Raw genomic sequence first — 23,813 nt, 5'->3', positions numbered from 1 at the left:
ATGTTGCATAAATATATATACATAAAAGAATCGACCTCTTTCATACAGATCACAGTATATATTCTTGAGTTTGAGGTCTAGAGGTGGTCTAACAGACGTTGATGTTTGGACATTTAGACCCTTTCACATGCCGGTATTAGAAGTAACTAACTTTACCGCATTAATAATTGAAATGAACTCCAACCTGAACAGAAACTTAATACTAGTACTATACCCTTGTAGTACCTACAGTAATTCTACAGTACTGTATGTACAGGTGTCCAAATTCAGGTCACTTTTTGAAAGGTCAAATCAACTCTGTGTTGCTGTATCAACATAGTTTTAATTTAAAGTTAACAATGTTAAAAAGTTATTGAGGCAATAAGGACCTATGAAATCGGAGACAAACTGAGCCGAGTGTTTTTCAACTACTTAATGTGACTTAACACATAGCAATGTGTCTAGTTCGTAAAAAATTAATTGCATTTTTCGATATGATTAGGCATTGTTATGAGCATTTTTGGCAGCAGAATTCGGCAATTCACAGGTGACACTGTGTAGATATGATGTAGTAAAATTGTATTATGATAGTGACGCCAGATTCTTTTTTCCCTTTCCGATTTATAGGTCTCTCCAATGGGTTTCAGAAGCACATAAAGTTATTTTTGTATGGAATTGGAAGTGACAGCTTCCATTTCTCTACCTTAAACATTAGTGTCACCCTGGATGATACTATACAGTTAATATACAGTGCTGTATTAGTTGGACAAGAAAGTATTTGAACCAATTTTCAGACAATGTACTATTGATTTTGTGAGACTGCTTAAGAATTCTTTATAAACAGCCTAGCTATATTAACTGAAATTTATCAGAAAAATGTTTTCAAAATCAATAATTAAGCTAATAAATTTACAGCATTTTCATTAAAAAGAATGCTTCTCGATCAATTTCCTTCTAAATTTCAATGACATGGTTCTCTTCCACAAGTGTTACCATTATAATCTTCCATTTTGATGATGTCATCATGGTTTAAAAATGTGCGCATATTTCTAATTAATCTGGTGATGTTCAAATCTAGTATTTTTTCTGAGAGCATGTATTTTTTCTGCATTTCAGAAAATATTTTACATATACAACAATTTGTTAATTTAAAAAGAAAAAAAGAAACTTTTCAACTTATTTATTAATTTTTTCTTAACAGAAAACAAGGAGATAGGATATTTACAAGCCATGACATCAGCTGGCATAATGTATGATATCACAAAGGCATGTGGTAGTGGTAACCTAATGGAATGCAGTTGTGATAATAGAAAACGTCAAGGGGAAAAGAACTTTACCTGGGGAGGATGCTCCGATAATATTAGGTATGGCGAATATTTCGCAAAAGATTTCATTGATGCCTCTGAAGAGGGCGACACAGCGGCCAGTTTGATGACACTTCATAATTATGAAGCTGGAAGACAGGTAAACATAATTTTATTTATTTATTCATTACTATCAAATTAGTTTGACAAAAAAAGTGTGATGTGTCCAAATATGGTAGTGCTATGCTTAATATGGTAGTGATATGACATCATCATGTCCATATTTTGTTGTCACATAAAGTTTGATAATTTAGACAGAGCTTTATTCTTTTCTGTCTATTCTTATAATTTTATAATAGTAAAGCTTAATAATCTATTGGACTTATTGCCTAATACTCTTGGGTGGGGTTATACTACAGTACTGTGTATATTCTAAGAGGCTAGACTTATACTCTAGGGTGGAATTATAGGCCCTACTAAGTTTAGGATGGACTTATACTCTATGATGGACTTGTATTCTAAAATGGACTTACTCTAAGAAGATGGACGTATACTCATGGTGACTTACTCCAGTGTGGGCTTATACTCTAGGGTGGGGTTTATACTCCACTGTAGGCTTATAGGTACCCTAGTGTGGACATACTCTATAGCTTATGAATAGCCTCTGCTATTTGTTTATATTTTTATTTAGTTATTGAAATCCATAATCATTAATAATTTTGTACATTGCTAAAATGTATGAAAGTACCATTTACACTTACAGATGTTTCTTTATAATTGGTATGTGTTGAAATGTTAAAAGAAAACTGTTGAAGTTGACAAAATCATTGACGATTGACTCCCTAAAGGGAAACTTGTAGCCAGACATTTTAAACAAATGTGCCAATGGAATGCAAATCATGACTTAATAGAATGAACTTGCTATTTACAATGTATATGTAGGTTCAATGTCTCCATAAAGGAAACACTAATTATATTTTCAAATGTAATTTTTAGAAAATCATGAATACTAGATGAAATATGACTTTTACAAACTTAATAAAGATTGAGATTTCTTATTTAACAAGCAATACAAACTAGAATGAGATCAAACAATTATTGAAATCACATCATTATTTTTCTGCGACACTGACAGATCATATTAAAATCACATCATTCTATGAAAAATCATTATTACTGTAGGAAGCTTCATGCAAATATAGATCTTCTTTGTCAGATTGTATAAGTTTAGCTGCAGGAAGGGTATACTACTAGAACAGATGGCTCACCTATAACATGATAGGATAAACATTAACATCAGCATTTACCTCCATAGCTTTGATCTGATGGTGAGAGCAATGTCTCCCAGCTCTTTGTTCTAAGTATATTAGTCAAATCTTTCAGGATCCAGCTCCCCTTTTGTTTACATTACATTTGAAAAAAAGTGGAAGGGCTCTTTAAATACATAAAACAATTATACATTGTGGTGTACCATACAACAAATTTCAAGTTTATGACATTGAAGCCTTGTCATAAAACTGCTGAAAATTAAAGCTGTCTGTCTTCTCCTATAGGTGAACAGGGGTATAAATCACAAAGGTAGTTATTAAGCAAAGGGCATGTTGTAATCAATCTTTCTTAAATCTTACATCAATCTTGCCATCAGACAGCATTTGACTGATTTAAGGTGAAGAGGGGGTAGACCTTAACACAATTCAATCAGGCCAGTTGGCTTGCCAACATCAATGGAATTTATACCATCTGATTAAAGACACTTATAGATAGTAAAAGATGCTTAGTTTGTTTTTACAAATGCTGATTTAGTATGGGGATACATTGGTGGTGTATAACAGAGGGTTACCTCACACATCTTCTTGTAAATCATGGTTTAGAAACTTTCAACAGGGCTTTTAGGAAAAACAATATGGATGAATCAACTTTCAAATGAGGATTTAGGCCTGACTGTAGTTAGAAATCGGTTAAAGATATCCCCTAAATCTGAGCAAGTTCTCGCGAACATGTGTAGGTCTACAAATGTAATAATAATAATTTTTCTACAACTACTGTAATTGAATAATTATATTTACTGTATCTAAAATGATCCAGCACTAATACATACAATACCAAACTGTAACATTCTCCTGGCGCTGTAGATTGGAAGGATAATGTTGGGGTAATACTAATATATGTATGTTATAATATCTTGATATTTTAACATTGTTGAGTAAAAATCATGTGCTTTAATAATCGATGATGCAGAATGCTCTATTCTCTTCCTGACAAAACCCCCTGGACAGGAAGAGGAAAACTTTTCAGGCAAATTACCTCAAAATCAATTAATTTTATATAAATCTTGCCTTTAATCTGTAAGCATGTACTGTATTGTGAAAAGGTAGAATTTAGGAAGGTCACAATGGAATCTAATTTAGTGGTGATGGATTTGACAAGAAGATGGTTCATAAATCGTTTAATCAATTTAATTCATGGGAGTCAAAATATTTGTGGATGTACTAAATTGCTTTACTCTTTTAACACCTTAAGCCTTGTTCACACTGGACCTGAAAAATGGTAACTTTACACAAGGCCATGGGTATTTTTGACCATCATTCACACACACAAAAATTAACATTAGCATTTAATCTATACTACTATGTACTGTTTGTATGTATGTTGTTTTTTGTGTTTTTTTAATGTTGTACAGTATTGTGTATGGAATGTGCTAGATGTCCCTTGATAATTTCATATCGTACTACAAAACCCAATCACCATGTTTAACCTGTTTGTACCTCAGCACTTAATATTTACAGCATTTTTGATTTGTTAATTAACAAAGCATAAAAACACATCCATCATAAAAGGTGACAAATCTGTTATCTATTCGTATGCCTTCCCGCAATGCGCCTGGAACATGAATTACAACGCTATTGCAACATAATTCGTGTTCAGACATTTTTACGAGTTTAGATTTGAGCAAAATTTACCAGTTGTTATACAAGGTAACGCTGGCTGTCAAGTCAACGACCTTGCGGCTATGATTTTATTTTCACAGAAGATGCCAAATTTTTATTGCTGTTTTTGAAATATTTTTAGAAGTATCGTTAAATATCTTGTCTGTGATGTTTTTTTGTTAGTTTTAATAAAACAAAACTTTGATTAATGTAGAGAAAGCGAACTTTAATTTATAATCTTTTCTGTTACAACTTTCAAATTTGGTTCATGTTCTAGAAATGTTGTTATTATAACATATGTAGCGTAACTTAAATCATTATATAGCTGCAGGGAGATGTACTGATGACCTTAACAACTATTACAGAAAATGACTCTATCATTTACCGATTTCACAAACTACTAAGTGGTACTTTTTGTTTAGCCTCTTCTAGTCTTACCCCAGTTCAATTCTCAATAATAAGTTTCTTTTATTTAATTTACAGGTTTAAGAATATAATTAATACTTGGGCTTTAGTACCAAACTCAGGGGCAGATCAAGGATTTGAAAGTGCTAACGTAATAGTATTACTATTAATAGTCCGTCAAAAAATAGATATCAAAAGTATCAACATTTTATTTTCTAGCTGTCAAATATGGGGAGCGTGCATCCCAAGCACATCCCTAGATCTGCCCCCCCCCCCCCACTCAATTTTCTTGCTGTATTTGATTTCATTTTAAAAATACAGTATATCGTTTTGTTGTCCTTTATACTTCCTTCTGATGTAATTCTGAGTAGTTAACCCTGAAAAATTACTTAATTTCCTTTTTTTCGAAAGAAAATGAACAACTTTTAGGGTTTTTATGTTTCTGTTTTCATTAGTATTACTGTATGCACTGTAAAACATTGTTTTCTGGGATAATCTCCACCCATTTAGCATTTGGCAGGAACTTCCAATTACCTACGATGTTGAGGGGCTTCTGAAGAGTTTATCACCATTTCAATTGACATTACAATATGGCAGGAAGTGATCAATGACTGAATGTCATGATTAACTATAAATATCACATATCAAAAATGTAACAGTTTCTCATTCATACATTTTGCCAATATGGTATTATTTACTAGGTCATATTTTTATAATACGATAATAGATTTCAGGGCTAGAATTAATCTATTTACCCTTTCTGACAAGTTACTATAGTACAGTATTTAGGTTTTCTCACCTCTTTTCCCCTGTGGTATATCTGTACGACCCAAGTGGAGATTAGGGGCATAAGCATAGGGACATAAACATCCCTTTTCACATATAAAGTATGCAACATTAGCCATCACCATATGACTGTCATCTTCATTTTCTGTAATGTAGCTATAGAAGAATCAGTGTACTGTATTACACATTCTGGTACTAATAATAGATACAAACACATTTGTACAAAGTTGTTACAATACATACATATTACAAGTTGAGATTTTTTGCCTCCCTATAGGCCTACAGACATGTCCCAGCCTAAAACAATACATGTACTTGTAGCCTATCTATTAATTCAAGTAGTACTTTACATATGAAAAAATTTTCTTTAAGTTAAGAGATTAAAATTGTGACAAGACACTTGACCAGATTTGACCTTTAAACTTTAATCTAATGAGTTGATACCACACACCACTCTGGGTGCATATTTTACAATTGATTAGCAATATTAATATTATTTTGCACATGGAGAGGTTTGATGTTTAAACTAAACTTATCCAGCAGGTTTCTTAGTATGATAGCCATCTACACCCAAAGTATCATATTTGTTTTCTTAAGAGATTGTTCATAATTTTGTTTGTGAATTTAAAGCTATGTATACATTATCAAACTATTTCGACCAAAAAAGTGTGATTTGCCCAAATATGGTAACGATATGCCCAGATATGGTAGTGATATGACATCATCATGTCCATATTTGGGCACATCACATGGACAATCCATGGCCATCTTCTCCAGGCATAGAATTCAAAGATATCTGTCTTTAGGACAGATAGCAGCTGGTCTACTTAAGGAAGCTATGATATTTTATTTTTGGACATCTTCTCCATAAAGTTTAACAAATATAATTCCTTTATATTACTAAATTTATTTCAGTCAGTGTTTTCATAAAATATATTCTTTTTTTCTTGTCTTGTGTGGGATCGTCCTACTTTTATTTCTTTATCAATAAAATAATTTCATTTACATAAAATATATTCTTATTGAAAGATGGTTAGGCCATATTAACTAGTATTAACTCAATCTTCATCAATCATCATAATCGTCAATATTGCCAAGATAAAATCATCACCATAGAACTCTGATCATAGCAGCATCATCAACTCCTCCTTCACTACTGTATCTTCCGTCATCGTACTGCATTACTAGGTCACTTAAGATCATATAATTGTAAGAAAAAAGTTTTTATTAGACAAAAGATTGTTATCATATGTTTACATTAGATATTCATTAAGATAAAAAGCGTGACCCCTATCATATTTATTTTCTTTAAAAATTGTATCAAAGTAGTAATTAATTAGATTTTACGACACAAAATTAGTACCACGAAATACATACAATATGCCGCTGTCAGCGATGTTAGCATTTTATTTGTTTCAATAATATTTGAACGGGGTGGTCTAAACTTTTGATATCTCTATGACTTGTTAAGAAAACTTACAAATAGAGAACAGCATTCTGTATGCATTCATTTACATGCTAAAGTGAAATGGATAGGCTGGATGAGTGCAGGTTTATAAACATTACTGTATATTCTAACAGCTATGAACGGTAACAGGACTCGCTCTATACATGGATACCCAGCAGCGAGTACAGGTGTTTTACTTGATCTAGTGCTATTTAGCCTCTGGTTATAATACAGATTTTGCCAAAATGTTAGTAGAAATGGCAGTATTTTATGATAATTGTGTGTTTTATTTATTTTAATAATCTGAACTGTATTTGTAGATCAGTGGCACACTTTGACAATACAAAGGTGCATCATTTATTACATTAATAGAGTAGATAAGTAATAATAGATAAGTTGACATCTTTTTGGGACACAGCAAAGTTTCCCATTTATAGGGGTTTCCCCTCAATAGAAGTTGGCTAGAGTGATAAAACAGGTTTTGAAAATTAGACTTTCCAACTCTAATAATTATGTATATTAAAATGTTTAAAAAATGATTTTTAATTAATTTAATGTCGGAAATAAATCAAGTAATTATGCAAGCTTTCTCCATATCTTGGTTTTAAGCTTAATTCTGATACACAGTAATTTGATAATATAGATTGTATAATTCTCTTCTGTAGATATTTTGTTAATTTGTTGATATTTTTCTTTTTCCAGATTATTAAAAAGAATATGGGATTGAGTTGCAAATGCCATGGAGTATCCGCAACATGTACGTCAAGAATTTGTTGGAATTCAATGCCAAAATTACCAACTATTTCAAGTATGCTAAAAGAAAAATATGCAAAAGCGCCGTATGTAAAATATTCAAGTAGAAAAGGAAAATTACGTCCAATCAAAAAGGGGTACAAGAAACTATCGCCAGAAGATATCGTATACTTGAAGGAATCGCCGAGTTATTGCGAAGAGAGCAAAAGGCACGGGTCGAGTGGAACGCACGGACGTTATTGTAACCAAACAAGTTTAGGTATCGACGGTTGCAAACTACTTTGTTGCGATCGTGGCTATCAAACAATGGTGCAAAAAGTACAGGAAAGTTGTCATTGTCGCTTTCTATGGTGCTGCAAAGTTGAATGTGATATGTGCGAACGTGAACAAGAATTACATATTTGTAATTAAATTAGCTTGCCGTTATTGTTATGAGAAGATGCTTCAAACAAGCTTGGAAAGCCAGTCTGTTGTAATAAAATAAGGCCTGATGATGGGACTAGCATTAACTATTCACAGGTCGTCAACTATGCAAGCTGAGCTACTACAGTAGCTTGGCTGATTTGGATGGAGTATGGAGCGCCAAACCAAACAGGCCCCCACACAACGTCTATTGCACAATAGGATGTTGGTTACATAACATATATCAATTATCTTTGACTTTGATTTGAATCACCTTTGTAGAGACATGAGTATTATCGAGACCAAGAACAATAGTTGGCATCATAAATAGGTAGGCTTATGTCTGCTAGGAACTGAAACCAACTCAACTAAACTGTTTCGATGTGCGTTGAGTAACAGACTGTATTTCTGTGTTTGTTTTCCCAAACTGAAGTGAAATGAAGATAACTCAAAACCTTGAATTGCATCACACATGTAGTATATTTATTGAGGCTTATATAGAGCATAGATAGACTAGCACATTGGATCGTTTCTGTTCAGTTGCTTGAAAGTCGGCTCAAGTGCTCTAGCATAACTAGTCCCTTTAAGTTAGCTGTGGCGTAATGCAGGGGAAAGCACTCCTAACAAGCTTTCCAACTGGGTAGTTGTGTTGGGGCTGCTCCCGTAAGCTCTGTGCCCCTTAAGCTCTAACGCCCCTGGGTTTAGCCAGTGAGTGCTCATCATAGAGGTTACACCACTGTCAGTTGAGTTGAGTTGCTTTCAGCTACAGGTTGACATAAGCCTACCTTTATAATGCACATGCTTACAATTTATTAGTACTTTAGAGAAATACAGTAGCTTCCGTAGACCCATACATTTATACAGTTATGTCATTAAATGAACAAAATGTCAAAATAAATACATACTTCAAGTGTACTCATTAAATTAAAATAAATATTATGTCTTATTTATACGCCTATGATTCAATATCTTTATGAATTTAGCTTTATTCTAATATGTTTAAAATATCTTCATTTTAAAATGTTAAAACATACTCAAAATGATATAAAAAATAACACGAAAATGTACAGATTATACACTACCTCTCTATGAATGATAGATTAAAGTGAGCAATACTATTATGATTGAAAGAGCAGGGGTTTTGAAATGTCACCATTTAAATACATATGTAACTACTAAAATAGGATAATGTTTTACAGTGTAACAATATTATGATATTAAGTTACAATAATATGATTGATTGAAAACAATTTGTTCTCATTTTGAAGAATCTGTCAGTTTTTTAAAAAGTAATTTTAGCAATAGAGGGCAGTGTTATTCAAAAGTCTATGTTAGTGGAAAATTCATCCTTGGATGGTTGAGTAGTATCATTTTATATTTACCTTTAAATATACACTAGGCCTACACTGAATTGATAAACTGCTATACTTCAATACACCTTGATAGATGAATATCCCCTACACCCAGAAAATGAACAGGTTATTTATTGGGACATTATTCAATGTTGTTAATCAATATAACTCAATTTTATTTGTAATATTTTTGTTGGTATACACCGGGTATACATACATGGAGGATTAGTCTGGGTTCCAGACGGAGTTTTGACTTAATATTAGTAAAAAGATAAATTTTTTGGCATATAGGGCGTTTCATACGTATACTACTTGAGGTGTATTTCAGGTTCAAACAAACATCGAAATGCCTCGAAATAACTACAGACTTGGGGCAAGTTTAATGGAGGATGTATATACTGTTTGTATTGCCCATGAAAATATACAGTACATAGAGTACTTAAGGTAATACATTTCTTTGGTTTCGATTTTGTTCCAATTATTAATGGAACATAAAATCAGTATATAGTAAAACCCCTACTTTGGTACACCCCATTTAAAGGTCATCCCAATTCAAGGGCACCTCTATTACAGTGGATACACTTATTATAGGGACAACTTTCTGTGAAATGAACAATGGGCAATAATATTCTTGAAGATTATGACCAACCCATATTTAAAGGAAACCCCTATTAAAGGCTCATTTTGTTGGGTGTTCAATTCAAAGAACATTTATTAAAGTCCAAAAGACAAAAAGTAACAAAAACCAAAATGGCAAGAACTTAGAAAATGGACGAAGGCAGATCCAAGAAAGATAAGAATGTTGTGACGGGATTGCCTTTACAAATTAATTAAAAATAAAGAAATCAAATAAAAATGAATATAATACCAGTTGATAAAAGTTTGAAAAAATAGCCTAAATTGCTCAATTTTAATGATTATTATTTGTGATCATCAGTCGGTATACATACATTACTGCTTGTACTTCCCTTTGACAATGTATAGTACATACTTACTGCGTTTTTTTTTGCTTTGGATTTTGTTTGAATGATTTACGGTACATGTATTCAATTACCATATCCCCTTATGTATACACAAGCTCAGGGTCTCATAACGTTTTCCATATTATGATCTTGTTCAATTATTAAATTTACACATGTTTGTCATTTCAAATTACTTACCAACAATATTTATTATATAAAATAAAAATGTAGTGCTGTAATATATTTATGTTGGGATCCTTCATTTGAAAAAAAAGGGAAAATGTTAGTCTAAGTTCCTTTAATTAAGAAACATGGATCAGAGGTATGGAGTGATATGCTTGTATAAATTGTATATTTATTGTTTTATTGCTTACGTAAAAGCATTGATTTACATAGTGTAAAGTTATTAGAATATTATTATTATTTAATGGAGAAAAATATTACAATGCTTCTTTCGGGCAAACAATGTCTGTTTTTAAAGTTTGTATATAAATAAATGTTATCTAAGACAATTGTGTTTCTTAATTCTATTTTTATTGTCAACTATAAATACATTGCAGTAGGAACCTCCTTTGGGATACTCTTTAGACACTTTTCCATGAAACAAACAAGGGGAGATAGTTGTTTCAATAGGATGCTGAGCTCCGGAGATCAAAGGGTTTATATGTGGCTGCGACAAGATCAGTTCCATGCTCCTTAACATACACCGTGCGCCGCGAAGATATGCACATATACAATGTACTGTTGGTATTTGTCGCAGCTAGACATACTGTTACGAGTTCGTATCTTAGCAAGGCGAGCTCAGTGTCCTGTTGTTAGATTGCCTTGTTGGGAACACTACAGATTAATTATGTACATATGAATCGAGTATAAATCTTTGTCTACACTATCAAACTTTATGTGACAAAAAATGTGATGTGCCCATATATGGACACGATGATGTCGTATTACTACCATATTTGGGAACATCACTACCCTATATGGGCACATCAAACTTTGTCCAAATACAAACCTGACCAATGGCAATGCTCAGCAATCTATATAAAATAAATTAATTTGTGAAATATGAAACATACATGTACAAAGAGTACACATAATTTAATATAGGCCTACCTTACAATGAATGCCTCAGAGTTGGCTATAAACAATTTGGTCATAATTCTTTTATTATATCATCATTACATTGTATATAGAGGCTAAGGTCATTAAATATTGCATGGTAATGCAATGGCCGTGAGTCACAATCAGATAGAAAGTGTCACCAATTACAAATATTATCTTGATTGTTTTTCTTTGAAGCAATATAACCACTTCAAGAAAATGTTAGTCTTCGGATTTCATTGGACAATGGAGCTTAACTTATTTCTCCATGATTTGACAAACAATTTCAAATACAGTATACTGTACCCTATATCGAGGAGTTGGATAGCCGAGTGGTTAGGACACTTGACTGTCATACAGATAGACTTGGGTTCAATTCCCGACAACTCCCAGTCCACTCAGCTGTAAATGATTACCTAGTTGAAAATACTAGGGAGAAAAAAGGCGGCGTGGAAAGGAACTGGCCACCCTACCACATAATGCCGAGGCTTAGTACAATGAGCTCCTAACAGCTCATTCTCCTACATTCAGAATGAACACGGGGCTCACCTTTACCTTATACTGTACCCAAATAGGGTAAATGTACTTCATTCCTTGAAGGAATATCGAACATAATAAGTATTAATTAATTTTAATGTATTTAATATACCATTGTTTACACTATTCATGAAAAACATTAAAATCATGGAATTATCTTTATTTTTATTTGTTGGCGTTTTGTAAATTGTTCTATCTGAAGGAGATCAGACTATAAGGATACAAGCAATATGGGACAGACATGTCTCGAGCCCATGCCTCACATGCTAGTCCGATATCCCTTACCATTATGCCGTATTGCTTAAGTTTTTTTCTCTTTTGTGTCGTTGAACCATCACTTTTATTCTTTCATGTAATAATTAAATACATTACAAATAATCAGCAATATTTGTCTTTTAGCTACACATCTTCATATATGTTATTTCTTTAATCATATTATTGTTTCCTCCGTGGTTGCTTGCTTTTCGTATTAAACATGGCTTCTGGGTAAACCTCGATTGTTGGCCTTTTTTTCCAATGCTGTCTAAAACTGTTGGCAGTAAAGTTGAGAACTTCCTCCTCAAATGTTAGAATGACATACGATGTCTAAATGTAGAAGCCAACACATTTTGTTTTGCTTTATATTTCATACCAATTCATTTCAAAGTATGTATAAGTGTGTGTGCAAGTAGTTCTAATTACTTAATTAATTACTTGGAACTAACTTAATTAATCACGTAACGACTTAATTGATCCAGCCTCTAATCTTACACTTACCCCCTTCGAATCAAAGTTACCTAGGTTTTTTGTATATGAATCACCCTCAACTACCATGAACCTATTTTGTACTTTTGTGGGTTTTTTCCCAAATAGTCAGGTCACATTGATTGTCATTGACTGTTTCCAGAGAACCCGTATGTTACCAGTAATTGTCAATGTTTGTTTTGAGTGTTTGTAACCAATACAGTAAATTAATATAACTCAATGATTACCAAGAAATGTATGTTGACACCCCAGCCCCAAAATATTAACATTATAGGCCCCTACAAAAAATGGAATAAGAGAATACGTCATGGTCCTATATGGTAAATGTTATTCAATTCAATGCATTCAAAAATACCCTCAATCGAGAAGAGATATGCAAAAAAACAAAAAATAAATAGATAAATTGTCAATGATTATCAAAAAAACAACACCAAGTCCCAATTTAATATAAGGAATAATATAAAAAAAAAAAAAATTTTAAATTCTGTCTACACTATCAAACTTTATGTGACAACAAAATGTGATGTGCTCATAATGTGACACGATGACGTCATATTACTACCATATTTGAGCACGTCACACTTTGTTTTTGTCAGACTGGGCTTTAGTTGAGAGACTAATCAAATGATAATAATATGAAAGCCCAAGACATATTGTATAAATTGTGTAATATTTTATGGGTATTAGTTCATAACATCAGTGTCCCCCTCTCTCATATATTTATGTTTATTTCATGTATTTTTTATTGATTAAAATGTGATGATTTGCATGCTGTGATTTAGTATAAACACAGTATGATATAGGTTTGTCTTCCGCTATAAATGAATAAATAATCATTTTTACGTCCTGTTATTAATTAATGACAAAATGCCAGACCTTCACATTGTAATTTTAAGAAAAATAGATATTGCATATATGACATATAAATATAGAATTATAAATTTTGATATTCGGGTTTTTTTTTTAAGTTTTACAAGAACACAATTTGAATGTGGTTCCCAGCTAAGGTAAAATACATTGAAAACTTCATATTGTCTTCTTATGAGCTTATATAATTCGGCTGCCTCATCCTTCAGAAAAGATGTTTAGCTGCTGGTTATATTTACAATGTACGAGTAGAAATATTCACTGAACTTTGCATGAGCCACGCGACAGTGAACACTGAGAATGTAAAATGGTCCATGCGGGAATCAGTCATGAAAACCACTATTGGTCCTCGATTATAAGCCTATCTTGTAAGTTAGATAGTGGTGTTTATTCATATTTGATATATTATACATTATCAACAGTCTAGGGAAAATGACAAAAGGCTTCCTACTTTCTAGGAGTTTTATCAGATAATCTATATTGTTTTGACTACTCTTGTAACATGAAAACATTGCTGATTTTGCCATTTTTCCTCTGAATTCTGGCGGACATTATTATTAACATGTCTGATTGGTTAGAAAAATGTGACAAATGTTGTGTGACAAATGTTATTTGGCAATAATCAGTGAATGTTGTGTCATTCTTATCTGATGATCACAATGCATGTTATCAACTTTAACAGGCGAGTTTGAGTAATCAGACGTGATTGTGTGTGTTTCTTGTAAATTACCTCTTCTTCCACCCAGCCTCCTTACTGGCTGGCAAATTACCCATAGTACCTATTTCATGTTTACAGACAAACACAGAAACGTGGCACATATTTAGTAGGCATACTTGTTGGATTGAAATCCTCTGTTGAACTTACGAAAACGGTTTCACACAATGGAACTTTAAAAACATCCGCTACTTTACTATACTTTCTGCATTTTCATTCATAAATATTCATTATTAAACATACTTTGGATTTGATTGAACAAAATACGAATTAATTGGGTACGACCTATAATTATTCCCGTCAGTATCATATGAAGGAGCAGCTAGCTTATTTCGATAAATCGTCATGTTTTTCATGAGTATGATTGATGATGACGCAATAACGCACACAAATTCCAAAAATACTTTGGTGTATTTTTTTTTGTGGAAAATCTTAAATGTTCAGGATTGTATTTCTAGTAATGGATTTGCACCGTACACAAATGAAATGCTACGAATTAATGGTGGGATGTTTTTCTTCTTTTTAATTTAATAACATTAATTAATTTTAATTTAATAACATTATTAAAATAATTGTTTTTAATTTGAAGATCGTCGACTCTTGATGCATCTTTTACGGTTTATCCACAACGCATTTGTCCACAGATGTCAACAAGCAAGAAGGGGGTTGTTGACAGAATGTCTACTAAAAGTGCATTCTTTCCCCCTACCTGCCACAACTGATTGCTTCCAAGAAAATTACCCTGATGTAATCCAGATTTCAATGTTTTAGTTCTTCAATTCGACTTGACCTTTGTCTTCTCAATCCCCTGATTGGTGTCGATTCTTGAAGTTGTTCAACGAAGGGTTGTTTTATAAGATCTGCTGATGAGATGATAGGCAAAATCTAGGCTGTTGCTAATGACAGACATGCCTCTCTCATGGGGATTGTCTGTTGGCATATGGCACACACATAGGGGACAATGTCGGCGGTCTAGGCCTACAGTACGTGTTGTACTGTAGATGGATGGTTCAAAGCAGAGAAGGGTAGACTTACGTTCTTGTGTCAAGGTTTAGTCAATTATCATTTAGGTGTTGCTAATAATAAATGCGTAAAGTGCATATTTCTAATTTTACAACGGGAAATCAATAATATAGAAAGGAAAGTCAACAAAAACTAAGCAATGCATTATTCATATTTATTATTGTTGTTAACTTTTTATAGATAAATGACTTTCTTAAGCTGGGTATCCTTGTGACGCACGCAACGCATCGACATAGGCACGGCGCAACGCAAGTGAGTTGACCAATCACAAGCGACATTTCGATGATCCATCGCGTCGTGATTGGTCAAATTGCTTGCGGTTGGCTTAGAACCTTGCGTTGTATCCAAGTGTGAACCAAATATCACTATGGCTTATGTAATGTAGACCTTAAAGAGGTGAAATAAAAATGAAACAACATGAAAAACAACGAATAAATAACGAGGAATGGGAAGAGATTGTAATGAACTTGACCATATAACAGCCCACGGGGTAACTCCAAAGCTGAAAAATGTTACATTACTTAATACATTCTCATAATTAATTTCTGCGACCATTAAAAACAAACGTAGTGAAATTAAGGAAACGGCAGACATGCCTATAGGGCAGTTCGAAATAGTTACAATTCTTGATTTGATAATTTCTTCACCTTGTATATTTCAAATTTGTTTAATTGTTCACAAAACATATGTCTGGAATTTTTAGTTTGTCTTAATGAAAGGTTAAGGTGTTGTGTGTGATTAAGTCATACCGCTTTTGATGTAACAAGGGGATTTCCTGAGTAGCTTCGGGGAAATTGATTTCTTTTGACGGGGCGTCATTGAACACACATAAAAGAAATTACTGATCTTCCGAATAAAAGTGCATGCTTCTATAATCCATTGCTAGATCTGACTACCATTATTATAAAGAAGAAATAAAAAAAAATACAAATTGAATTATACGAAATGAAGTATTAAAAAAATTGCAATACTGTCCGATACACATCTTGATTATTTTGAAGTACCTGTACCAGAAGTTTCCTTATCTATAGTGAAATCAGTTTTAATAGATTGTCGTGTAAAGTTAAGTTAAACATCCAATTTCGTACCATGCAAACAGACCACACATGACCATTGTAATACTGCAGAATTTAAGTTAAATTGGGTGGTATTTGTCACAGGTGGATTCTGGAAGGTGTGGAAGGGGGTGTCACAGAGAGCGAAAAAAAAGTTTGATTTCCCCTTTTTTCCATTTTGCTTTCAAAAGACCAACATAGGCCTAAGGACATCCCCTCCCTTGGTCCAGGTTCTGTATGCAATATTGAAGACGCAGATTTTAACATATAACAAACATTTTGAACATGTTCAAAGTCTATTAAATGTCTTTGTGTCAATCTACGTCAAAACACTATAGTTGCAATGAATTAAAGAATGCCACGGAGATTGGAGGAGAGTACAGTATGTATTGGTAGTATCAAATCAACGGTTGTTGATGTAATGAAAAACAAGGTGGCATATCAAAATGAATAATTTATTAATCACACCATAGTCATAACAAAATAAATTTATTAAAACATTGTTATTTTATGTACGTTTTGACATTAACCCCAACTATTTTGAAATTATCAAATAATTGTATTTGTTCATGGATATTTGTTTATTTATCCTTACTGTTTATCTTTTTTTTTTATTAATTCTGTTCTGACATTGATCTGAATGCATGACATGGCATTATAAGTGCCAAGATTCTTGTAAAAATGTAACCATCTATCAAGATTTAATTTAAAAAAACAAGGTCTTAGCCTCATAAGATGTCAACAACTACTATTACAAGTGTAGGTCGTGCAGTTAGCCTTCTGTCTAACATTTATGGTGCTAGGACTTTGAAGGGAGGAGACACTTCCAAGCGATGATGACGCAGTTAATGTCCAAGGTCCATATAGTTGTTATAGATAGTTTTAAAATGCAAACGCCATGAACACTTTCTGAAAACATGAAAAAAAATGAAATTATTTAAAGATAAGATAAGAAAAAAAACTTTATTGTCACGTTTACAATTAATGAAAGTTTACCACACATATACAATCATAGTGAATTACTATAAAATACAGAAAAAGTGGGCAGAGATATACAAAGGATTTTAAAGACTTCTCTCTCTTCTTGTAACAACAACCTTCATTCTTTTTCATGGAATATCTTGTACCTTTTCAGCGTATTAACTACTATCTTTAGCTACAATTTGTTATATTGGTGGTGTGTTGAATAATTCTGACTAGGTATGAGACAGTTACGTGATACAATGTTAGATTCCCAAAAGATTGGAGTGTTGGAACAAAAATCTGATTAGCTTTTCTATTGGTTGACAGACAGAATTTCCCGAGAAGACGTCAAATTTGTGGAAGAAGGTGGAAGTAATTTATCAGAAATCAATCAAGTAATTTACAGATGGTGTGTCATACAAGCTTAGTTTCCACCAAAGTGTTGATTCCAGTTTACACAGACGTAGAATCTGTATCTATCTATCGAAAACCACCCGTCCGCTCCGAATTGTGTGTAAACGGTCATAAGAAACAACATAGATTCTATATTTGTATTACAGTCACCGCTCGTCTGTGTAAATTGGCCTTAACTATAAATGGGAGAAATGAATACTATGAGACCAAAATGACGTTGCTTTAGTTTTAGTAACTACCCAATTAATTATAAATCATAACCGCTCACCCATCCTAAAGTTAGAATTACAATGCAAAAGATATGACATTAGGTTTAGGTTCAGCTACCAATTTGAACCATTCGTAGACCCTTAACCATCCTCGGACCAATTTAAAAAATAGCTCTATCTTCCAACACGCAAAAATGATAGTTTGGGGGGGGGGGGGGGGGGGACAAGGCGAGATAATATTAAGTATTTTAAACATAAAAACCTCTGACTGTTTATGCAGCTTAGCAAGTATAGTATAACGTATGTCTATGTTTATTTTTGTTATGAGTAAAATGAAAGCAAGGATGATTGATGAAAGTTATTTTGATTTGATAATTTGTTTCTGACAGTATCAATTCCATTTTAATTAAATTCTAAAACAAATAGACTTACAAATGAATTCTCATTTAATATTATTTTAATTATTATTTCACAATCGTATATACAATAAATTATAGCATGGTTGCAACAACCAAGATCTTAAATTGCATTATAATATATTCCTTATTTGTTATGGAGAGAAGAAAAAAATGATTAAAGTTCGTCATAAAGAATATTAAGATATCATGATAAGTAAACAACTACAATAGAACCTTTACGTTGGAACACTCCTAATAAGGAGACACTTTGTGGGGAACAGAAGGTGTCCCTTTAATAGGGGTTAGCACTGTGTATTGTTTTTATAAATAACATGATTGAACCATCTTCAAAATTAACACACGTTTAACCACTAAGGTTTTCGGCAGCAAGCATAGCACACCAGGCTAGACATCTCATATTGATTTTCCAATTAATTTTTACGATTGTTATTTATTTCGGCTCACAAAATAATAAATAGTATACATAATACTAGGGTTGCTGCTATGCAGTAGGTAAAAGCTACACAAATAGGAGAGCTTTTTTACAACCTTAACTGAATAGTGGTTAGCGATTTTATGGTCAACCCTTGATTTGTCATCTACAAATCTATCATAAGATGTACACATTGGAACCACAGTTTACATGACTTTGACAGATTTAGGGTTGTCCTACATGTCATTTCAGCTGTAGCAGCATGCATGACGTATTTGTGAATTTAGGATCTTTTTATTAGATAACGATGCAGATAAAGAACCAAGTTCAAGGAGTTAAATAAAGTTTTTTACTTTATCCTGTTGTAAAACAGACATTTACAGTGTAGTAATTTATTGCTTTCCAGTGACAGCATATACTGTTAGTAATTATGACTATCAAATATTGCAATTTGTTGATAAGTTGAGTGAATTCCTGAATTGAATGAATTCCACATCACTGCCTGTTTTGATTGGCAACCACGTTTTCTATTAACGTATTTTCCTGAAAAGCAACTATGTTCTCACTGAAGCCGGATTCAGTCTGGTGGCTGGAGAAAATTTGGTAACATTTTTCATGGCACTGCATTTACACACATAAGTTGTACGGACACCGAAATGAATTATTCTAAAGCTCTATCTACACTATCAAAGTAGACAAAAAAGTGTGGCGTACCCAAATATGGTAGTGATATGACATCCTCGTGTCCATATATGGGCACATCACATTTTTGTGTCGTCACAAAGTTTGATAGTGTGGACAGAGCTTTACACATTATTCATACGTTCAGTGTGAACATACTTTTACCTTTGCTAATGTAAACAATATGGTAGGTTTCTATTAACATGATCCAAGTACTATATTGGTTTTTTTCAATTAAAAAAAAAAGTACATACATATTGTTTTATTACATTAGAGAAAATGATAAATTAAGAATATTTTTGTATTGATCTTGATCAAGAAAGTAATGTTTGTTGTCATCTGTCTTCATTGCCAAAAATAATACGGTTTGATTACGATTTATTTTAATCACAACCTGTCTTTGGTATTAGCACCAAATCTGGAGTGTTTGACTCCTAAGATTTTGAAAAAAAAAAGCTGTAACATCTGCAATAATGAACTGCGTCACCAACTACCCCTATCGGAGCCAAAAACCTGAGGCAGTAATTAATACAGTCGGTTTGCATATTTGACATCACCAGCCCATGGATAATTGTGGTGGCAGCAGATTCTGTGGCTGTATTCACAAAACACACAAGAAATATATACCTATGAATAATCATGGCCTTCCCTTAAGTGGTATTTACTTAAGATCTGTCTACACTATCAAACTAGTTTGTAGTGATATGCCCAAAGATGGTAGTGATATGACATCATCATGTCCATATATGGGCACATCAGTTTGATAGTGTAGACAGAGCTTTAGTTGGTTAAAGTCAGCACTTCAATTTGTACACCTAAGTACCCCAATTATACAATCCTGGATCGTCACTGAAATGTACAGTTACCAGGCTTAAAGTTTGCATGCCAGCAGCCTTACCCTAAACATTAATGTATTACTATTAAACTCCATATTTATACATACATAGTTAAGAGTCTTTCACACCTGTTCTGGCACAGTTCCGTTCCGGCCCCAGCAAGTCAAATTGAACGTAAATGTTTAATTTTCATCCGCATAGCCGCGTCATGAAGAAAAAACATTGCCGTTCCATTTGATTTTCCAGTGCTGGACCGGAACCGTGCAGGAACAGTTTGAAAGGCTCTTTAGCTAGATCTTATTTTTTTGGAAACATTCGTATAAACATGATCATCCAGAAATATACCATGAAGACTATTGCTAGCATTCCCCACATCCACCAATTGCATGATTTCTTTGAGTGTTTCTCCATTCTATCAGACTGTACCTTCAGTTGTGATGTATTTGTATCTGCTTGTTTGATAGTACTCACCAATCTCTATGGTAAATGAGTATATTTCAATGTTAAAACTTAATACAAATTCTATAATCAGGTGTGTTATAATATTAACAAATATAATAGGGGTTTCAATTGACTATGTTGCATTTAGACTACAATAAGGAGCTTTTGATTTTCAACAACCTTAAATTATGTATTATCTCATTTTTAAAAGTCATTGATTGTTTTTTAACGACAGTACAAAAAAAATTTGAATGCACTTCTAAGTTTGTCACCTTGACTTAGGATCGACCATATTGAGTCTAACAACGTAGAAGTACCTCCATAATGGCATTGTAGAAGATTCCTAATCACCAAATTCTTACCTCGTTGTCTTTCTTGATTATTTCACCAGCAGCTGATGTTGTGTTCTTTAACCTCCTGACTAATGATATCATGTTCTCTGCCAATTTCTCTTGCTTGTCTTGATGCTGCTGCAGGAAGTCATCAAGGTCTTCAGAACCAGTGATCTTAGCATCACTATTGAAATATTCAAAAAATCATTAGATCTGAAAATTAGTATCTAGATGACGTAATATACAGCAAAGTATATAAAATATTTTTTGATTAAAAAACCCACAGTGGTACATCAACAAATTAAGTAACACACTATTTAGACTATATATAATAGTAACTTTACTTAAATATTACAAAATCAACTTGTGACTTACGGGTTTTGTTTTGAGCCGTCATCTACATTCTAAAAGAAGAAAAGAATATAAATAACTAATAGATTATAAGATACAGAACTCAATCCACCATGCTTATATATATATACAGTATACTATTTAATTTGTGTACAGGTATTTGCCTTTAATTATTCCTGGATTAGCAAGTTTTTAAATTCTTTTTTAATGCATTTCATATGCATCCAACAGAGAGTAACTCACCAATTACACGATGGATAAAATATTTATAATTTATCATGCTTATAATATTATATAGTCTTATTTGAGGCTTAGGGAGTGGAGTTGAAAGAGTCGTGAGTTACAACCCTGGCACTAAGTCAGGATTGAACCCTGGACCTTTGGATTGGAAGGCAAGCATGTTTTAACCACCAAGCTACAGCTCTTTATTTCAAATGAAACAGTTGAGGTTGTACCAAACTGCTTGAGATAGGTGTTGTATTTGATAACTGGTCTACACAGTCAATCAATCTGCACTGTACAGTCAAACTTTTGAATATCAATGGACAGTCATCCAAGATATGAAAATCATGTATTAAGCTCTGTACACTATCAAACTATTTTGACAAAAAAGTGTGATACGGTAGTGATATGACATCATTATGTCCATATATGGGCACATCACATAAAGTTTGATAGTGTAGACAGAGCTTTATGGTACAGGATGGTATTACTTACATTTCCTAATAGTTCTTTTCTCATCTCATTTGTATAATGTGAGGTAGCTTGTAAATGAAGTCTTTTTGTTGTTGTCTTTCCTCTTTCTGTTGTTGAATCTGGTAGAGTAGGCACAGACGAGGTGGCAAGCAGTTGGCTGGCTTCTGCCTTTTGCAAAGCACAGGTCTAATGATACAGATAGAACAATATCTCAGAAACATTTATAACATTATTACATATTGTTTATAGGAACAAATGTATTGGAAAATAATCTCACAAAAGATTTTCATCCAACCTGTAATTTGTAAAGAGAGCTGGTTGTTGTTAACTGATTGACTTTAAAATAACAGTAATAATAATAGTATGGTATCTTTATTTTTGAACAAGAAAAATACCTTTGCAGCCAAAGTCTGAATTGCTGAATTTTTTTTTTACAATAAAATTACAATATTAAATATAAAAATGACATCAAAAATTTCGCAATAAAATTACAATCTCTAAAGGGTATCCAGTTTTGGAAGTGGTATCTGTAGTATGATATAAATATTTCTAAAGAATTTTTAAAACAATATTTTGATTTTGGCCTACTTCTAGCAAAAGAAAATTCTATAATTTCATCGCACCCCTATAATTTGTAATATAGAGATGCCGGTTGATAGCAGACAAACAATTTGTCTTGTTTTATTTATGCAGTAGTAATTGCAGTACTTACAAGTTTATCAGCATTCAAAATTCCCTTTAAAAAGTCTAACTTCTGTCCATATTCAATCAGTTTCTCCTTAGCTGGTACACTGCAATGTAAGAAAACATGTTGAAACAATTAATTTTCTTTGTCATTAGACTGATTGGTTTTGCGGGTTTTTTTTTTAGTGATTTTAAATAATTTGATTCAGTCTCCTAATAGATTAACAGTAATTTTAACATTAGTAAAATTTTACTTTAAAGGATAGGCAAATAAATAGTGAATTGTAGGCCTGAACATTGAGAGAATATCTTTCATTTGTTAAAATATTCCTGTCATTCAACTCATCATATAAAAACTTTTAATTCATAAAATAATTAACTGAGGCAGTCACTTACTGAATAGACTTTTTTAAGTCTGTATATTGTTGATCTAAGGCTTTAACATACTATAAGAAAAAACAGAGAGCATTAAAAAAACCCATGCATGTCTACAAGTACTACATATATTAGTTTAGCCATACTGTATATATTGTATATAGCCTAATAGGTCTAGGCCTCACAGATGAGATTCCGTAAAACAAAACCATTATCATCAATTATTAACGACTCTAGGCCTAATAAGCATAAACTCCATATCATTGAAGCAAGCTTATTTATAAATGTACAGTAGGCCTATATCATGGTAAAGCTGACACCTCCTAAATGGGCCGAACCGTCTCGGGCCAAATGTACCTCGTTGGCCCGATTCGTCCTGCTACCATCCAATCCTTGTCATGGGTTAAGCATAGGCCTAGGCTAGGTACTACTAGTGTAAAGTTAGGCATAGGCCTAGGCTGGGTAGGCAAACATTACCTTTTCTAATCGCCAGTCTCCTTGTTTCTTTTCTGAAACCATAACTTCACATTGGGCAAGCAAACGAGTGAAGTTTATTTCAATTTTGGACATCATCATGTTGGTCATTTTGTTGTGGTGGTGTTGTGTTTTTTGTGCGACGTGTTTTTTGCTAGAGCGCCACC

The 23,813-nt window shown here is 32.9% G+C and overlaps 3 protein-coding genes across 5 annotated transcripts in view; 1 reads left to right on the top strand and 2 right to left on the bottom strand.

The window, feature by feature from the left end:
• The window catches only part of LOC144844536 (protein Wnt-1-like), a 37,203-nt gene extending 26,382 nt beyond the window's left edge, over positions 1-10,821 (top strand). For all 3 annotated transcript variants that reach the window (XM_078701484.1, XM_078701486.1, XM_078701485.1), the window contains exons 3-4: positions 1,181-1,443; positions 7,551-10,821. In XM_078701484.1, coding sequence (XP_078557610.1) covers positions 1,181-1,443; positions 7,551-8,012 — 725 coding nt within the window. In that variant the 3' untranslated portion in view covers positions 8,013-10,821. The remainder of the gene's footprint in view (positions 1-1,180; positions 1,444-7,550) is intronic.
• Positions 1-23,813, bottom strand: part of LOC144844967 (adhesion G-protein coupled receptor G6-like) — a 150,691-nt gene that overhangs the window by 45,227 nt on the left and 81,651 nt on the right. The gene's annotated exons all lie outside the window — the stretch shown is intronic.
• LOC144844324 (vesicle transport protein USE1-like) lies at positions 18,385-23,806 on the bottom strand. Its single transcript, XM_078701173.1, has 7 exons — positions 23,650-23,806; positions 23,194-23,243; positions 22,826-22,904; positions 22,135-22,299; positions 21,442-21,470; positions 21,097-21,250; positions 18,385-20,770 (listed from the first exon to the last, which is right to left on the bottom strand). Exons 1-7 carry the CDS (start codon positions 23,755-23,757, stop codon positions 20,591-20,593), a joined length of 765 nt encoding a protein of 254 aa, XP_078557299.1. The 5' UTR covers positions 23,758-23,806; the 3' UTR covers positions 18,385-20,590.

Source organism: Antedon bifida, chromosome 6, assembly GCF_963402885.1.
Source record: "Antedon bifida chromosome 6, ecAntBifi1.1, whole genome shotgun sequence".
Classification (NCBI taxonomy): domain Eukaryota; kingdom Metazoa; phylum Echinodermata; class Crinoidea; order Comatulida; family Antedonidae; genus Antedon; species Antedon bifida.
The sequence above is the reverse complement of the archived record's forward strand: the minus strand, read 5'-3'. Positions and strand labels throughout refer to the sequence as shown.